The 16,118-nt window shown below is 43.3% G+C and overlaps 1 protein-coding gene across 2 annotated transcripts in view; it reads right to left on the bottom strand.

The window, feature by feature from the left end:
* The window catches only part of cntln (centlein, centrosomal protein), a 77,358-nt gene that overhangs the window by 27,733 nt on the left and 33,507 nt on the right, over positions 1 to 16,118 (bottom strand). For both annotated transcript variants that reach the window (XM_084567478.1, XM_084567477.1), the window contains 5 exons: positions 9,412 to 9,512; positions 7,041 to 7,138; positions 5,582 to 6,111; positions 2,484 to 2,565; positions 154 to 229 (listed from right to left, as the gene is read on the bottom strand). In XM_084567478.1, the coding sequence (XP_084423604.1) occupies positions 154 to 229; positions 2,484 to 2,565; positions 5,582 to 6,111; positions 7,041 to 7,138; positions 9,412 to 9,512 (887 nt within the window). The remainder of the gene's footprint in view (positions 1 to 153; positions 230 to 2,483; positions 2,566 to 5,581; positions 6,112 to 7,040; positions 7,139 to 9,411; positions 9,513 to 16,118) is intronic.

The following is a 16,118-nucleotide window of genomic DNA, read 5'->3' on the forward strand; positions in this document are numbered from 1 at the left end:
AAGTTGTGAAAACATACAAAGCTTGTTAACTTCTCAAGTACTTGTTTCCGATCGACAGCATGCAAATACACAGAGAGAGCTCTCTGCTTCGGTTAATAGTTGATTAGGTTTTTGTAGTTTTGCATGACTGTGAAAAAGGAAAACTTATGCTACCTTGGGCCAGAACATCAGGTTGTCTTCTGTTAGATTTTGCTTCTTCCGTGTTTGAGATCCGTGAACACCTGTAGGACTAAAAGAACAGAAAAGTCAGAGACGCTGACGAAATGCAGCCGTTTAATGTAACACAACAGTTGACATGTTGTGCTTCCTGAGACGCGGCTCATAATGACACCATGATCACACGGTGTGCTCAGTTTAATGCGACAAGACAAATCACCATGTGCTTTAATAATTCACCTGAGCATGTTCAACTGACTCCAACTTGAACACCTCTAAGCCGGGATATTACTTCTGACATGCTTGCTTGCAAATACCGCCTTTGTTCAATCACTGTCTGGAAGCCCTGATTCACTCCTACAGTATGACAGGTGTGTGTGTCTGTGTGTGTGTGAGTGTGTGTGAGTGTACAGTCATTTGCACGCAAGTGTGCATGCATGTGTGTATGTGACACCTCCCAACTGAACCATCGTTTGTAGTGACATCAAAGAAGCCCCCCCCCCCACCTCACCTCACCCCTCCTTCCTCTCTGCCTACATCCTTTGTATGAGGGTCAGGCAGGATTTGATCAGTGCCAGGTTTGATCACGCATGCAGAGAGGAGAGAGGAGATGAACCCTTTGGTTTGTGACATAGGGGCTTGGGCTGTCACAGCAATGAGCCTGGCAGGAGTTGATGGCCACATTTGGTGCATCCGGCGAGGGGAGACTAAAGGGGGATCTTAGATAAGGGTCCTGACAGCTCCCTGGTTACATTCACAACTACAACCTCCACTTCTTCTCCACTTTCTACCCTGCTCCTCTCCTTCAGCAAAAAGAAAGAAAGGAGAAAGATACAACATCTTTAAAGGTCCCTTTCTTCCCTCTCTTCTTGACGGACTTTTCTCTCTGGGGGTTGGAGCTGCCATGTCCTGCTGTGAGGTAGTTTGATGCGGACAAGTGCTAGGGTCCAGGCCTATTGATTTCATGGTGTGGAGAGGAAACTGAAAGGGAGGCGCACCAACAACCACACACAGGGAAGCCTTTGTGAATGCAAGTGTAAAGGCCGTGGTCCAGTAAAAAGACGTACAGTCAGACATGGACCTAAGCCTGCAAAGAAATAGTTAGATAGACCCCCGGGGTAATAAAAGATTGTTTTCATTATCTATTCATCTTCATGATTCTTTGAGCGCTGGTCTACAACATGTCAGGAACTATTTAAAAATGGTCTTGTTTCAGCAGTTCACACCTGAAGATCTGTAGTATATCATCCTATACGGTGAAGAACTGTATGGTGAACTATTAATTGATGATTCAAAAGTGACGCACACGTACTCGGCCATCCACATCCAGAAAACGTGATTCATCAGACCAGGCCACCTTCTTCCATTGCTCTCTGGTCCAGTTCTGATGATCACATGCTCACTGTGGGCACCTTGACTGGTGTGCGGCTATGTAGCCTCATACACAAAAAACTGTGATACACTTGTGTATTCTAACACCTTTCTATCAGAACCAGCATTAACTTCTTCAGTAATCTGAGCTACGGTAACTCATCTGTTGGATCGGACCACACAGGCCAGCCTTGGATCCCCACGTGCATCAATGAGCCATGACCGTCGCTGTCGCTGGTTCACCACTGTTCCTTCATTGGACCATTTTTGATAGATACCGACCGCTGCAGACCGGGAACACCACACGGATGCTCTGACCCAGTCGTCTAGCCATCACAACTTCGTCAAATCCTTACGCTTGCCTATTTTCCCTGCTTCTAAACCGTCAACTTTGAGGTTAAAATGTTCACTCACTGCCCATTATACCCCGCCTACAAACAGGTGTCGTGATGAGGAGATAATCAGTGTTGTTCACTTCACCTGTCAGTGGTCATAATGTTATGTATGATCGGTGTAAATCAAATTATTAAAAAACAAATCCAATAGAATCCTTTTTGAATTTTTTCTTTAGTACCTCCACAGATCCTTCCTCAGTAAATAAGCAACCGTTAACAGGTAACATGCTTAAAATGGCATTGTAACTCGTCAAAAAAAAAATTACTATCACATGCCATTTTATACACGGCACAATCAGTATTTTCAGGATTCAAGAACCGTTTTCACAGTGGTCTTAAAACAGTGGAATAATGTTGTTAAAATGAGCATAAAACAACTCAAACTAAACCTGGAGGCACACAAATTATTTAAGGGCTGAGTAATCACATAAACCCAAGTAAAATATTACATTCACAGACATAGTCATCAGGGGAATACATACCCACAGTATTACCGTCTCACTGCAAAGGTTTATACCTATTTTAAACCCAAAAATTATTAAAAGGTGAGCGCAGACCAACCTTTCTATTAGCATGTTGTCTGTAAGGTGCTGTCCCTGAGGGCGCACTGTTGAGACTGTCCGAGTATTCCTCATCACTGTCACTGTAGAGAAGAGTGAAGTTAGTTATTACAGGCCAGAAGTTGAACCCAAAACCATGGTTCTGAAAGTACCACCCTTGGACAAAAATCCAATTTACCTTTTATGGTTGATTTAGTTGACATCAAGCAAAAATATGTGCATTCCGCCCCCCTCCTTCCAACAGAAAATCAATGTCCCATCCAATTTCTGAGCTGGAAGTGTAAATGTGGGTGTAAATTAAGTGAAAAGCTGCAGTGTCTGGTGCTGTTGGTGAATGCATCAACATGTATGAGAGCGGCTGTGGCCTTCATTAGCCTTCTGTGTGTGACAGACATGTGTGAGAGGCACGGCTGAGCGGAGCCAGGCAAAGTTGTATCTGATGGACGCACGGTAAGGGCTTCCTGAGACACACATGCTCGCGCACACACAGGTTTATTGACAGTGACCTTTGACGTGAAGGTGGAAGCCAGTGACATTTACGCTGGCGGGTTTATTAAGGTGGGGCCTGGGAGAAGCAGCGGAGGTAAAGACCGCAGAGAGAGGATCTAACTGGAACATGACAGGGCTGGGGGCTAGTTAGGGTTAAAGCTGGTCTGGCGCGGGCACAGGGACTTGCTGAGGATTACTTATCACCACCACTAACACCAAGGTTATATACATTTGTGGAAGAAATGCCACTTATCTCATATGAAATTAGCAGCTTCAATGCATTTCTGAACGAATCTCACTATTAATCTGAACATACTTAAAATGTGAATCACACATTGAATTGACAAGGTCGACTCAGCAGGAAACTCTGCCTCAACCGGTCTACAGTGAACACGAGGAAGATCAGTCAACAAGAGTAACTGTATCCACAAGATACCAACAACATAGTTAAGAATGCTAAGCCGATAATTTAGAAGAGACGTGCGTCTGTGTGAAGAGTTCATGAACACACGTCTGTGCATTTACAGGGGCCGGGCCCAAGACCCTGGGACACATGGAGAGTAATTGAGAGTGTGATAGATTTAAGGAAATAAATTAATGCTGAAACATAACGAACACAGGTGTTTCTGCACATGACACAAGGGACGCTGGATGGTTTGCAGAGGATAAAAATTATACGTCCTCACGGTCATCAGAACTTAACTAAGGTGAACACCTAAGGGAGCTCATGGACAGATGCTTCCCACCACCGTAGTAAATTAACTTTTCTATCTTAGATGAAATAAACATACTATCATGCATCAATGAAAGCTAAGCCACCATGCAAGGTATGGGCCTGGCTCTTGGAGGTCAAGGACATTTCAACGTGTGAACTTAGGAAAACATAAAACAAACTAGCAATCATGCAATAAATGGCCAACCCTCTCTAAGTTGCGGCTCTTGATTGAATAAAGATTGAATAAAGTACTATGCCATGATGGCGTTACGTTACACCAGTGGTAGTCTGGTTTCACGGAATGATTCCAGCAGCGATCAAGAGCATATACCAACACATATCCCTTACTCCTTCCGAAATAACCATTCAGTGAGATATTCTCCGTGCCTACCTGCTCTCATTCTGTCCTGCTCACCGGCAAAACTGCTGATCTGCTAAAAATGGTCAGCTGCCTCCAGCAGCACAAAACTTAAGAGAGGGAGCCAGAGGCAGTGAGAAAAATAAGAGGAAAAAAAACAAAGACTTGTCAGTAGCTTTAACGAGGCTGACATCTTTATTTGACACTATTTAGGCCAAAGAGATCGAGTATTTCCGGGAGCATCTACCAGACATATTTGTGAAGAGGACCCCTGTTAGATAAGGGGCCACAGAAGGATTTACAGCAGAAAATGAGTTGACAGGCGCCTTAAATAAGACAACATCTCAGTTTAGACACCTTCTTCACAAATCCACTTAGATCCTCCTCTCAGGTAAAGCGTTTATTAGACTGCTGCTTATTAGCCACATGGAGAGGCATTAGGAAAGCAGGGCATAGCTGCACCCAGTCCCCGTTAAACGGCCTCATGCGGATAGAGCTGGGGTGGATTACGGTCTGATGAATTAGTTGGTGTAGAGACGGTGAGTTAGCAGGACTCGGCATAGAGCGAGCGGATGGGGAGAGGCATACACGGAGAGAAAGAGAAGGGAAATAAATATCAGCGAGTGTTTGAAATCAAATCATTCCGACCATCACTCAATAGATGTTGGCTCAGTGGCTTTTTAGCATAAAACATACATGAAATAATTACTGTCGATGGTTCTTAATTTAGAGGGTGTTAAACAGCTTGTAGACATCTGGTACGGATCCGAGTAGGGTCATTCAAAATTTATCTAACCAAATTAAGGCGAGGAGAGAGAGGAGAAGCGTGGGATGGAAAGGAAGTGTATGTGTGTATGTGTGTGTTGGGAGGTGGTTAAGGGGTGGCTAGAGGAAATAAGACGCGCACATGCACATTTCTGAATTGACATGCCACAAGATAACCAACATAACTAGACACAAGGTGGGGTAAGCTTCCAAGCATATATGGTAGGGTGGATGAGCGGGGGGAGAGGTCCTTAGTGTCGTCAGGGGGGGTTGGTTGGTAAATATGCAAAGAACCAGTAAATTAAATCAAACTGCCAAACTGTCAATTTCGGGGTAGCGTGACTAGTGCATGAAAATGGCATCACTGGAAGGTATCAAGGCTTTGGCGGCCCCCTCATCCCTGGGCTTTTCTGGCATCGGTTCAACTTTGTGTAGAGAGGTGGCTAATTTTGCATGCAAATTTCAGTCAATAAGCTCCAAGCAAGGCGTCCCAGGATATTTCAAAGGATCTGACAGTAGTTTCCCCCTCCTCTCCTTCTCTCTCTATCATTCTTCCTCACATTCTTCTTTTGGCTCCTGAATACCAACTAGACAGACAATGAAATTCAATCACCCATTTGCTTACGCTTTGCATATGCACGCTGTCCCCTCGATGCTGCGAGCCCCCCACAATTCCGCCAGCCCACCCGCACCCCTCCAACCACCAAAAAAATAATGAGGGGGGGAGGCAGTGAGATTAAGCGCGTCTGTGCGTGTGCATGTGTATCATTACCTGTCTATGCTCATGTCCTCCCACTCGTCCTTAGTGGGACTGGGGCTGCGGCCTTGCCAGCTGATGGCTTGATTGGGGCTGAGTGTTCGGTGGCTGCGCTGGCGTAGCAGACCTCTGCGGATGGTTGTTTTGAATTTGACCTTGCTGCTAATGTTGTTAGCGATCCCACCTGAACGCGTTGGCGCTGCTGCCCGATTCCTATAGAAGTCCCGGGCTGCTCTGAGAATCCCCAGGTCCTGTCTTAGCTTCAGCAACTGATGGCGCAGCTTCGTCGCCTCTTTTTGAGACGCTGCCAGCCGGGCTTCTAGAGCCACGATCTCGACACGATGTTGCTCCCCCTGGGCCAGGGCCTGGGCATGGGCTGCTTCTTCACGGTCAGCTTCCTGGGTTCGCAGATGATCCACAGTGGCTTGGAGTCTGCGGCAGTCATGAGCCAAGTCTGCGTTGGCCTCGAGTAGCTGCTCTTTCTCTCCCCTCAGCCTCTCTGTCTGCTCCTCCAGGGAGACCATCCTCCGCTCCAGCTGCTCAATCTGAAAGGATCAGATATGGGGCCTCACTGGTACACGGTAGTCAGGTTTTGTCCCTGGCATATCTGTAGCTTTTACCATCAAAACTCAAACTCCTGAAGATGATGCTGCTGGATTAGTAGTGAGAACAACAATATGTCAAACTAGACTTCACTCTGTTTTGTTGTTCAACTGTATTCATGAACATTTCTATGAGATAGACCAATTCCAGATTTGACCTATGTGATAGCATTCACACAGTATTTTGTCTCTCCACTGACATTTTCCCAAGTGTGTAATTACAGTTTATATGCTGTGGATTGGTGGGGGGGGGGGGGGGGGGGGGGGATAACACCCTCTTCTCCAGCCAGGCAAGGTTATGGACATCTGACTGGCAAGCCGTTACCCTGATCACCTTTAACTAGACAGCAACCAGGAGCACTTAGTCTATTTGTTAGATCTTTGGTGGAGACTGTTTAAGAGAACAGTGGATGCCTGCTGGGTTTCTGCCTCCAGGCAATTTTTTCCTTTTATTTGGTTCTCTCTCTGCCTGCTGGTGAAGCCTGGTACCTTTCAAACAAAATTAGATGGCTATCCCCACTCCTGATAATTCACTGCCATGAAGGCAGAAGGGGGGAAAGATACAAACAGGGTTTCAAAAGCATGTATAAAACATGTTAAAACCCACTAATGGCTCTGGAACAAAATTTACATTAAACTACCATTTTCTGGTATACATGTAGTATTTACGTCTACCCAGAGATTTTCTAACTGGATGAAAAATAACAGGAAAAGACTACAAGACCAGTTCTGAAAGTGTGAGAACACCTTCAAATTACGCTTGAAAGAGCAAAGCCACATTTTGAGAGAGACATTGTGCCGTCGCCATGGCTCTGTTGGGTTTCTTTTATTGGCAATGACAAAGAACACTTAGTGATGGCATAGTGCTGTACCTTTTTAAATGACTCTTCCATTCGGCCGGAAGAAAGAGAAGGCTTTTTCGGAGTGCTGCTTTTGACCTGGTGCTCCTCTACCATTTTGTGAAGCAATTCTGCAAGGAGGAACAAAGCTCGTTATTGCGACACGTGTCAAATTACGACTGCTCGATCAATAGAATAATAATATAAAGGGTACATTAAATCAATTACCATTAGTAAGGTCTAATTTGCTTCCCGAGGTCCACTTTCTTTTTTCTTCTTTTGTCAATCAAATCAGAAATAACACAAAATTGCTAATGCTGTTTTATATAGCCTTGGAACTTCTAAAATCTTAGCAATTTTTTTTTTTCTTTTAAATTCGCGATTAAGAGAAAGGTCCTTTATTTAGTAGTCCACAATTAAACAGGAAAACTGCATTCAAAAGCACACACTGGTAAATACCATGTGCAACCTCTCTCTGGGGATCTTAAACAAACGAAGAGAAGTGCTTGAATCCCTTGTGACTGCATAGCCCCAGGCTGCACTGCTTTGTAGTCCACTGTGTTTCCCCAAAGGACATCTAATCTCCACAGACAAACATACATACCGCTTTATTCTGGGAACTTCAATAGTGGCCTTGGCAAACATATGATTTAGGTTTTATGATAACAACAGAAACGCATGCTGGAGTCCAAGTGCTCAGGGATTTGATGCACACATATTTATGCATTTATACACGATCTAACAGGCCCCTGTGTCACTGTCTGACACAGAGTATCTACCTGCCAAAGTAGAAGTACCTTTCCCGATCACCTATATGCGAATGGCAACACAAAACAACATTAAACTTGCTGCCTTTCATTCTCCCTCGTTAAACATTCATGACAGGACGGCCAAAATAATTTGTACAATGAGGCTGGAAACATTAAATATTCAGGACCTTGACTTTTCAGGTCAGTTGATCTTTCGGAGAGTGAGTTAGAAAAAGATGCCGTAGAAGAAGTGTGTGGAAAGAGAGAGGGCTACGTTGTAAAGAGCTGCTGCTCCTTTGCTTTGCATTGACGCTTTGCCCAGGGAAGTTTGTTACTTTGAATTAGCCTGCCCTTTTGTCTTCCCAACATGTCACATTCAATCAGACAGAGCACCAAATAGGACAGGAGGGCTGCTGTGTTCGCTGGGTACATAACCAGGTTGGGAGACAATTATCCAGCTCCAGCGCTGGTGGCATGGGAGTTGGCACCTCAGCACTACCTTGATAAGTAGACATGGTGGCTCCCTAGTCACCTAGTGTTGAAGGAGGTTCTGGCACTGCGGCATACATTAACGTCCCTCCCATGTCTCCTCATAGGATGCAGTACAAAGACCCTGTTCCTTTCATCTGCTGCCTTTCGTTAGTGTAATCCTGGTGTGAGCGTTTCATACCCTCGTCCTTTTGATCGGGTCACAGAGGTTCCTCAGGAGCAAATGCTGAGGCCATTCATCGCATTTTTTTTTTCATGATAATGTTGGCTTTACAATCTTCTGACTGCAACTATAACTGTTCAGAGAACAGCCTATTTAAAGTTAAAAAGAGCACATCCAGCATTTATAGATTCATCAAGTTTAGAGTAAGTTTATCTTTCCCAAAATCATAAAGGATGTGTTTTATTTGAACAATTGAACTATGTAAAAAACCTACGTAAAACTAAGCGTGTCCTTTAGAAGGAGCTTATTGCCTTGTATTCCTGACAAGACTATCGACAGGAGAGGATCCACTATTTTAATTAGTGCAATCCTTTAAATCACATGGTTGCATCTCCAACAGACACCATCACTGGTCGTGAAGAAAATTAAAGTGATCTAGAACAGATCTGTTATTGAACTAGTTAATTAAGGCAGCTGGATGCGCTGGTCAGCATCTGACAAGGTTGCAAATTGGATTAAAAGTGATGTGCTTTTTAACATTGGGAATGATACACACAGACAAGAAGGACACCACTTGATCTCCCACTCAATTTGTCAGGAGTTGATCAAGTCTTAATTGAGTTGTCCTGTTAATTCCACTGGGAACAGTCTTATTAATTCTGCTCATTAATAAGCATGGCCCAGAGGAAACAGGAAAGCTTAAAGGTGCTGTCGTGTTAAACATGCATACTTTTCCACCATTACAGGTGAAACTTGCAGTGCTGTTTGTGCTTTGTTCTCTGAGCTTAGATCCTTGGATAACATTCACTGGAGAACAAAAGAGTAAAATGAACAAGAATGAATAATCCTGCAGTATCCAGAATTCGAAAACCAACTGAAAAGGAAAATAAAATTTAAAAATGCTGCAGATGATATGTGATTTAAACAATTATCGTTCATTACTTTATTTTCTTTAAAACCACCCCTTGCCAGAGACCACAATATGAAGAAGAAAAGGGTTCACCTTGGTGTTCGTTAGCAAGACACAGATGGAGCTCCTTCACTGTGGCCCGGTCCATGGCCGCCTGGACTCGCAGCATGTCCAGCTCCTCTTCCAGGCCAGCTCTGCAGAAACACACATTATAATCCTATCTTCACACCACTGTTACGTCATATTCATTCTTCTTAAGATATGAATGGATTAACAAAAAGATATGTGAACACACTACCAACACAATCACTGCATAATGAGCATAATCACTTGGGGTTCAGCAGAGGGATCTATTATTGAAGAAACTTTCATACACATTTTCACTACATTCTTGTCCACTGGCTTCCCTTCCCAACAGAAAAGACGACATGGTAAAGAAATCAACTAATTAAAAAGCTTTTTAATTTATCTGGAAATCAAAGTGACAAGCAACATGAAACGCCAAGGTAGGAAAGTACAGTGTGCATCTGTGTGTGTATGTGTGTGTGTGTGTGTGTGTGTGTGTGTGTGTACCTTAACAGACAAACAGACAGTAAAGCGTGCCCAATTACCTCTCCGCAATTAGCTTGATTCCTGCTAAAGGCTAATTATGTGGAGCCATGCTCTAGACTTTGCACTTTCAAGTTATTATTAGGACCCCAACTGAAGTCTACCGAGGATAGGGAGAAGCCCACCGAGACAACCACACCTGAAACACACACCTAATTTCCCTCCCCTCTGCTCCACAGAGTCAGAAAGAAACACTAGTAACAAGCTCCTACTACTGTAGTGGCATTCTTCCCTTGGTTAACCTCATTACAAAGGTAGGCATTGCTTCTGACTTACTTCTTAAGGCATGGGGTGGCTACAGCGTGCATGTTCCATTACAGAAGCATTTGGGGAGTAAAAGGGCATTTGTGGTTATGGTGAACTATGATGAGCACAATGAGAATAAACCTAAACTATACTCCTAATTAATCAAAGATCATTTTTTTACATCAACCATAGATATAAGGGACTTGCCTATCCATACGCCATGAAAATTACATGGTAAAATAGCTTAGAAAAAAGGAAGTAATTAGCATCTTAGCCCACACAGTCCAACAGAGGCCTCGTCTAATGGCTGACCACAGCTTAAATAAGTACACAAATGACTCTCCCCAGAGCGGGCGAGGAAGCAGATAGATATGTGTCGCTCTTATATAGATTTTTCTCCATAAATGAACTCAAGTCGATGAGACACCGGCACTGCCTTATGTGTCCAGGCTGTTAATGGGACAAATGAGCTGAAATATGCAGTATGGGTTCCATCTCACGTTTCTCCTTTATGCCTTTTCGGATACTGATGGTATTGATGATAAACCGAAGTTCATACGCAAAACATTCAGTTTTGTTGAAGGATTAGCCCAGTTTCTTACGTGAAGAAGAAGAGATTAGGTTTCATTTTAAATGGAGTTCATTCAGTCTGATAAAATAATATTCCGGAGGTGAAAGACTATTACACCCTTATCTGGTAACACTCTGCATCTGCAAAAGATAAAAAATTAACAGAGAAAGGGATATTACAAGAGCAATAACGCATATTTGGGACTTATTTTTCAATATTCCGCAACAGATTGAACAGATTCATTAGTCTTTGATTTGCAGCACTGACTTATTATTGACTGACTTATATTATTATTATTATTACGTACATTATAATGTTACAGTTCATTTAGTTTTATGATAAAACAACATTTAGAATTATGGTGTCAGGTAATGCTCTTTGCTTTGGATTTATTTCATTGTAGGTTTTCTATGAAGGTTTGCTATTGTATTCTTTTTCGCAAAAAGAAAGCAGCTTTAACAATTTGAGTAACGTTTTGGCAACACTGTAAGGCTTTGGTACAAGTAAACTAAAGTCCAACGTTGAGGAGCAATCTCCATGCAATCTGCATCAAACTATAACTGCCTGCATCTGAAACTCCCTTTCCATATCTTTTCCCTATGTCAGTTTACCCCTGGTAACCTGCAGTTTATCTGAAATGAAACCGTGTTTTTTCCTGTCATAGCCTACATATCACAGCGGAGAAGAGGTTCTCTACAGCCGTACCTCCTACAGAGTAGTTCAGGTCTTCTGTTTTTATCTTGATGATAAATCAAATGAAGTTAGCTGGACAATTTTCAATTCCTTCTCAACTTGCCGCTTCACCTAAGGAAGAATAACACTCAGCAGGCATAAAAGCAAAAGAGAAACTAAAGGCAACAGACAGGTGTTATGTTTGGTAATGATGTGGTCTACAATGTAAGCCTGTGTCTCACGCCGCTCTTTTGGCCCTGTTTTAAAAAACATTTTCGCTCCCATGCAGTGCTAGAACTTCAGCCCTGAGCTATCCACTCCATGTCATTTGATCTCGTCTCTACCTGTGCTGCAATGAACACAGCTTAGAGCACAAACTGCTTGCCTTCATCCACAAGGGTGCATAACACAAAATCATCTACAGCCATTGTGCTTTAACATGCTAGCCTCTTCTTGGTTTCTTGCTTGGCACATAAAAATGCGCGGGACGAGAAGGGAATAGTACAAGAAAGCGAAAACACCACTGGCATTTTTATCACTGGGGAAAGAATCTTGTTTTTTGGGTGTATGGTGGAGGGGGGGCATTCCCCCATGGTTAAACACAAACTAGAAGGCTGCTGGTTCATGGAGGGAGTTTGGGCGGATAAGCCACTGCAGTCAGCAGAAATGGCGACTGGCGGAGTTCTTCAGTGATGTGCTTTAGCTGTGGGCAATGCAGCGGCAGCAGTGAGTCTTTAAGAGTTGGATTCTCCAGCCATAGGCCACTGATACGAGAAGTAAATAGGGATTTGTGTAATAACCACCGGTGGAAACAACCAAGTATGTCCGCTATATTCACTGTTTAATAGGACTGTTGATGCCGCTAGGTATCCTAATATAAAAAAAGGAAGAAAGAAATTATAAAATATTCTAAGATATTTCTTAAATACAGGAAATCAACTGACATTTGCAAAGCTAAACACTACTTTTTCCATCAGTGCCAATTTAAATGTGAGATATGCGAACTGTATTTTCAAGAGCATTCTCTAAGTCTAATTTTTCATAATGAGAGCAGAGAAGACCTGATGGCACACTGAAGCTGGCAACATAATCACGAGCTAAGTGTAAAGACGTTTTTTTTTTTTCCTTTTTACAATAACTGATTTACCAAATAATTGACGACGGAAAAGCCTTAGTCGTCTGATTTAAAAAACATGCATAAAACATTCTGTTTGTGTGTACAAATGTGTCCCTCCTCCAACTAAGCCCTGGTCCGGGGGGCAAAAGACTCTCATTACTTCTAATACCTTTTAGCAAATCAAGATGAAACGAACAGAAATAGAGGAATATGAGGAACATCAGGGTAAACTTTATTAAACTTAATTAGAGTCAAAGTCGCTTATTGGGGAGGGTTCACGTCCATAATGGTCACTCTCTACAGAGGAGCAATGCAAATGATCTCAAAGGCTTTTTCCCCAGTAATCGCTAGCTAATTTATGCTTTGATGTCGTCTGAGTATAGCATCTTAAGTCTGAGGGTGCACTGCATGTGTTTATTCTGTTTATAGAGCCTAAATAATCCCTGCCTCTTTTTACCAACAGACCTTTATCAACAATTAACAAGCACGGACATGGAGTGCCTCAGACAGATGCATAATGAGGCAGAGAAAATGATCCCACTGAAAATTTTAGAGCATATCTTTCCCATAGTTGCTTGCCACGTACCACAACCAGAAGGAAGCCATCCTTGGTGTCAATTAGTTTTTTTTTTTTTTGTCAGTGCCTTTTGCCTTGAAAGCACAGAGGAAGTGATGTTCTAAAAAGGTGGTCTTTATGGTCAAATATGGTCTAGTCCAGTGAGTTTATGATTATATTACTACTTAAAGGAGCTTGTGAAATTATACAGTTTGCTGAATGAACAATAAAAGCAGGCAAGTGGTCCCCTACTACTGCTGGCCAGAATAAGCGTGATAGGAAAATGTATTCAGTTTGTTCCGTTTCCAGTCCATGAAAATTTCTGAGTAAGCCGCAGAAGCCTTGATGACATCTTTACCAATACCCGGAAAAGACTTTTGAAGAAACAGAACCGACTGAGCAGCTCCCCACCCGCCCTCCAAGTGTAGTGCAAGTTGGGCAATAACACCATATACTGTCTACAAAAATAAAAACATATTCTAAATGTAACAGTATCTAATTTCACTCCTGATGCGTTTGTTTAAAAGCATATATGGATGGATGTGTGACCAAGGGTAATAAGAGATTTTATTTATTGTGAAATTCTACTTTCTAAATTTGTTTATACTTTCTGAGGCGTGCACCTGAATGTTGTGGTATACACAGCATTGTACAATGACATTTAAGAATCTTATTTGGGATTTAAACTTCTGTCGGCTGTTTTTTTTTAGATTTCAAACTTCAGATTTCATGAAACTTTGGCAAGAGACCTTCTTTGTTAAATCTGTTTTAGGCCTAAACTAGCACTATATTAATTTAAGTCAAGTGAGCGATTACACAGTAGCTATACCCCACAAATATAGAAAAGGCAAGGCCAGTTTCTACAGCAGGTCTATAGAACTGCTACAACCCCTTTCGGGACACACTGACGGAAAAAATGGTCCTTGGTGGTCCTTGGTGGTCCTTGGTGGGCTTTTTTGACGATGTAGATTAAGTCTTTACCCCATTTCAGAAAGCAGGGGAATGTTGTTAAGAGAAACTAGGCTACCACCACTACACCATTAATGGCCAGGGACAGAAAAGTGTTCCTGTCTCTCTAAAAGACAGACAACTTTGGTTTTGGAGGGGTACAGTTCCAAGTTATAGAGACAACATAAATTCTGTGTGTTGATTACCTGCTACAGGAGATCACCTCTACCTACTGCCGTGTCATGTGCAAGAATGATATAAAAAGTCGTCAAAGAATTTGTAAATTAATGCATCCTTATCCATTAAAATGAAGCCATATGGAGACTGTAAATCAGCACAAGAACTGACATGTTTCACCTTCCTCCTCAGCCTCTTCATAAAGTGCAAAGATTACAGGGGGTGGGGGCTAGGTTAGATTAACAGTGTGGGGGCCCACTGTGCTGGCTATATCAGAGCAATATTCATTGTAGGAAATGGTCCTTTGGGTTTCAATACAGTGTTTCACAAGTGCTGTTTTTTGGGAAGGTGAGAGAAAGCATCTGTGAATGATATCATGACAACGAGGAAAGCAAATGAGAGACAAATGGAGTTTAAACAGAGACTCTCCTCTGAAGCTCACCACAGGGCATTTAAAGCTTTTTAAAGGGCCTTTATTTGGCCCTAAATTTTTCAACTGCCACGAGTTAATTAGCCATTAGTGGATCATTGCTAACGCTTATCTAGCATAACCTTCACAAGCACTATCATTACAATACGGTCAATGGAACAACAAGCTTTAACTGTTTGCCCCAAGAGTTTCCTGGCAGCTACTGCATGCTTACAGCATCAGCATCCATCTTATTATTGCACTAGGATAGACCCACTTATGCCCTGTCTTTTGCCACTCAACAAAAATTTGCATTGTGTGTTGCAGTAGAATTAAGCTGTCTGGTTAAGCTGGCTTTGCCCGCAGCCTTAACAATCCTATCTGTTCCCTCCTGCCAATTCTCAAAAGCAGAAAGTGAGGAGCAGAATAGAGATGGCAAGACACAGGGAACCCTTTGAGCTGTTTGTGTGTGAAGATGCATGCCCAGCAAAGGAGAATGCAAAAGTTTAAAGATCTCAGCCAAGTTTACTTTGCACCAGCCAACCGGGTAAGGAGGGTGTCCCAGGGCCAGAAATAGAGGAAACGAGACGGAGGTAGTCATGAGGACATGAAGGGGATCAGCACTAACCCCAACGGACAAGCCAGTTACACAGCTAGGAAAGTAGCCAGCCACCCTTCGTCCCTTGTGGTTTTCCTCACAGGTCAGTTCCAACGACCCTACGTGTTCACTGCAGTCTGTTCACCCCCACACGCCCCGCCCCTAGACCGTCCAGTGCTCCGCTCAGTTCTAGTTGTGGCCAGGCAGGCAGGCAGGCAGGCAGGCAGGCAGGCAGGCGGACGGACATCCCTTAACAGGCAGCATCGGCGGCACAAGGGCTGCTAGCCTGTAATTAGCTTGGACAGCTCAGGCTTGGAGAGAGGCAGCCAGGCTATATCATAATGAGCTCAGCTGGGATTAGGAGGACAGGGCAGGGGGGTGAGCAGAGGGGAAAGTAGTGGAGGGGGGGCAAGTACCAGAATTCTGGCCTCAGCCTACTGCAGCATCACACAGGGCCGCAGGGAGGCAACTGGGAAGACAAGTAGGAAGAGGGGAAGAAGAGGGTACAGAGGCACAGGGTAGAGAAGGGAAGAGGTGAGGAGAGGTGAAGGCCAGGGAAGATAGGAGAGAGGTAGTCTGTGGCTTTAGGCCAAGCTTTGTGTAGCATCATAGAGGGTCAGCGTTGGCGGTGCGGTTACAGGGGCTCCTCTAGATCAAACAAGACAATGGCTACACTACACGCAGAGAAAGACTGAAAACAAAAGCAGGAGTGAAGACTGAAGACCTAAGTAACAAAGAAAGAAATCACATGAAAAGCACCCCTTGCAGTAAAGTCAAACTGTGATTGTCGACACTGTCACAAAACTCTAGGTCAACATTTAAACTAATACCACAAACACAACTTACAGACTAGAGGCATGTCAAATATCTTATTTAGAAACACCCGCAACGAAACTA

Source organism: Chelon labrosus (genome assembly GCF_963514085.1).
Source record: "Chelon labrosus genome assembly, chromosome: 2".
Classification (NCBI taxonomy): Eukaryota; Metazoa; Chordata; class Actinopteri; order Mugiliformes; family Mugilidae; genus Chelon; species Chelon labrosus.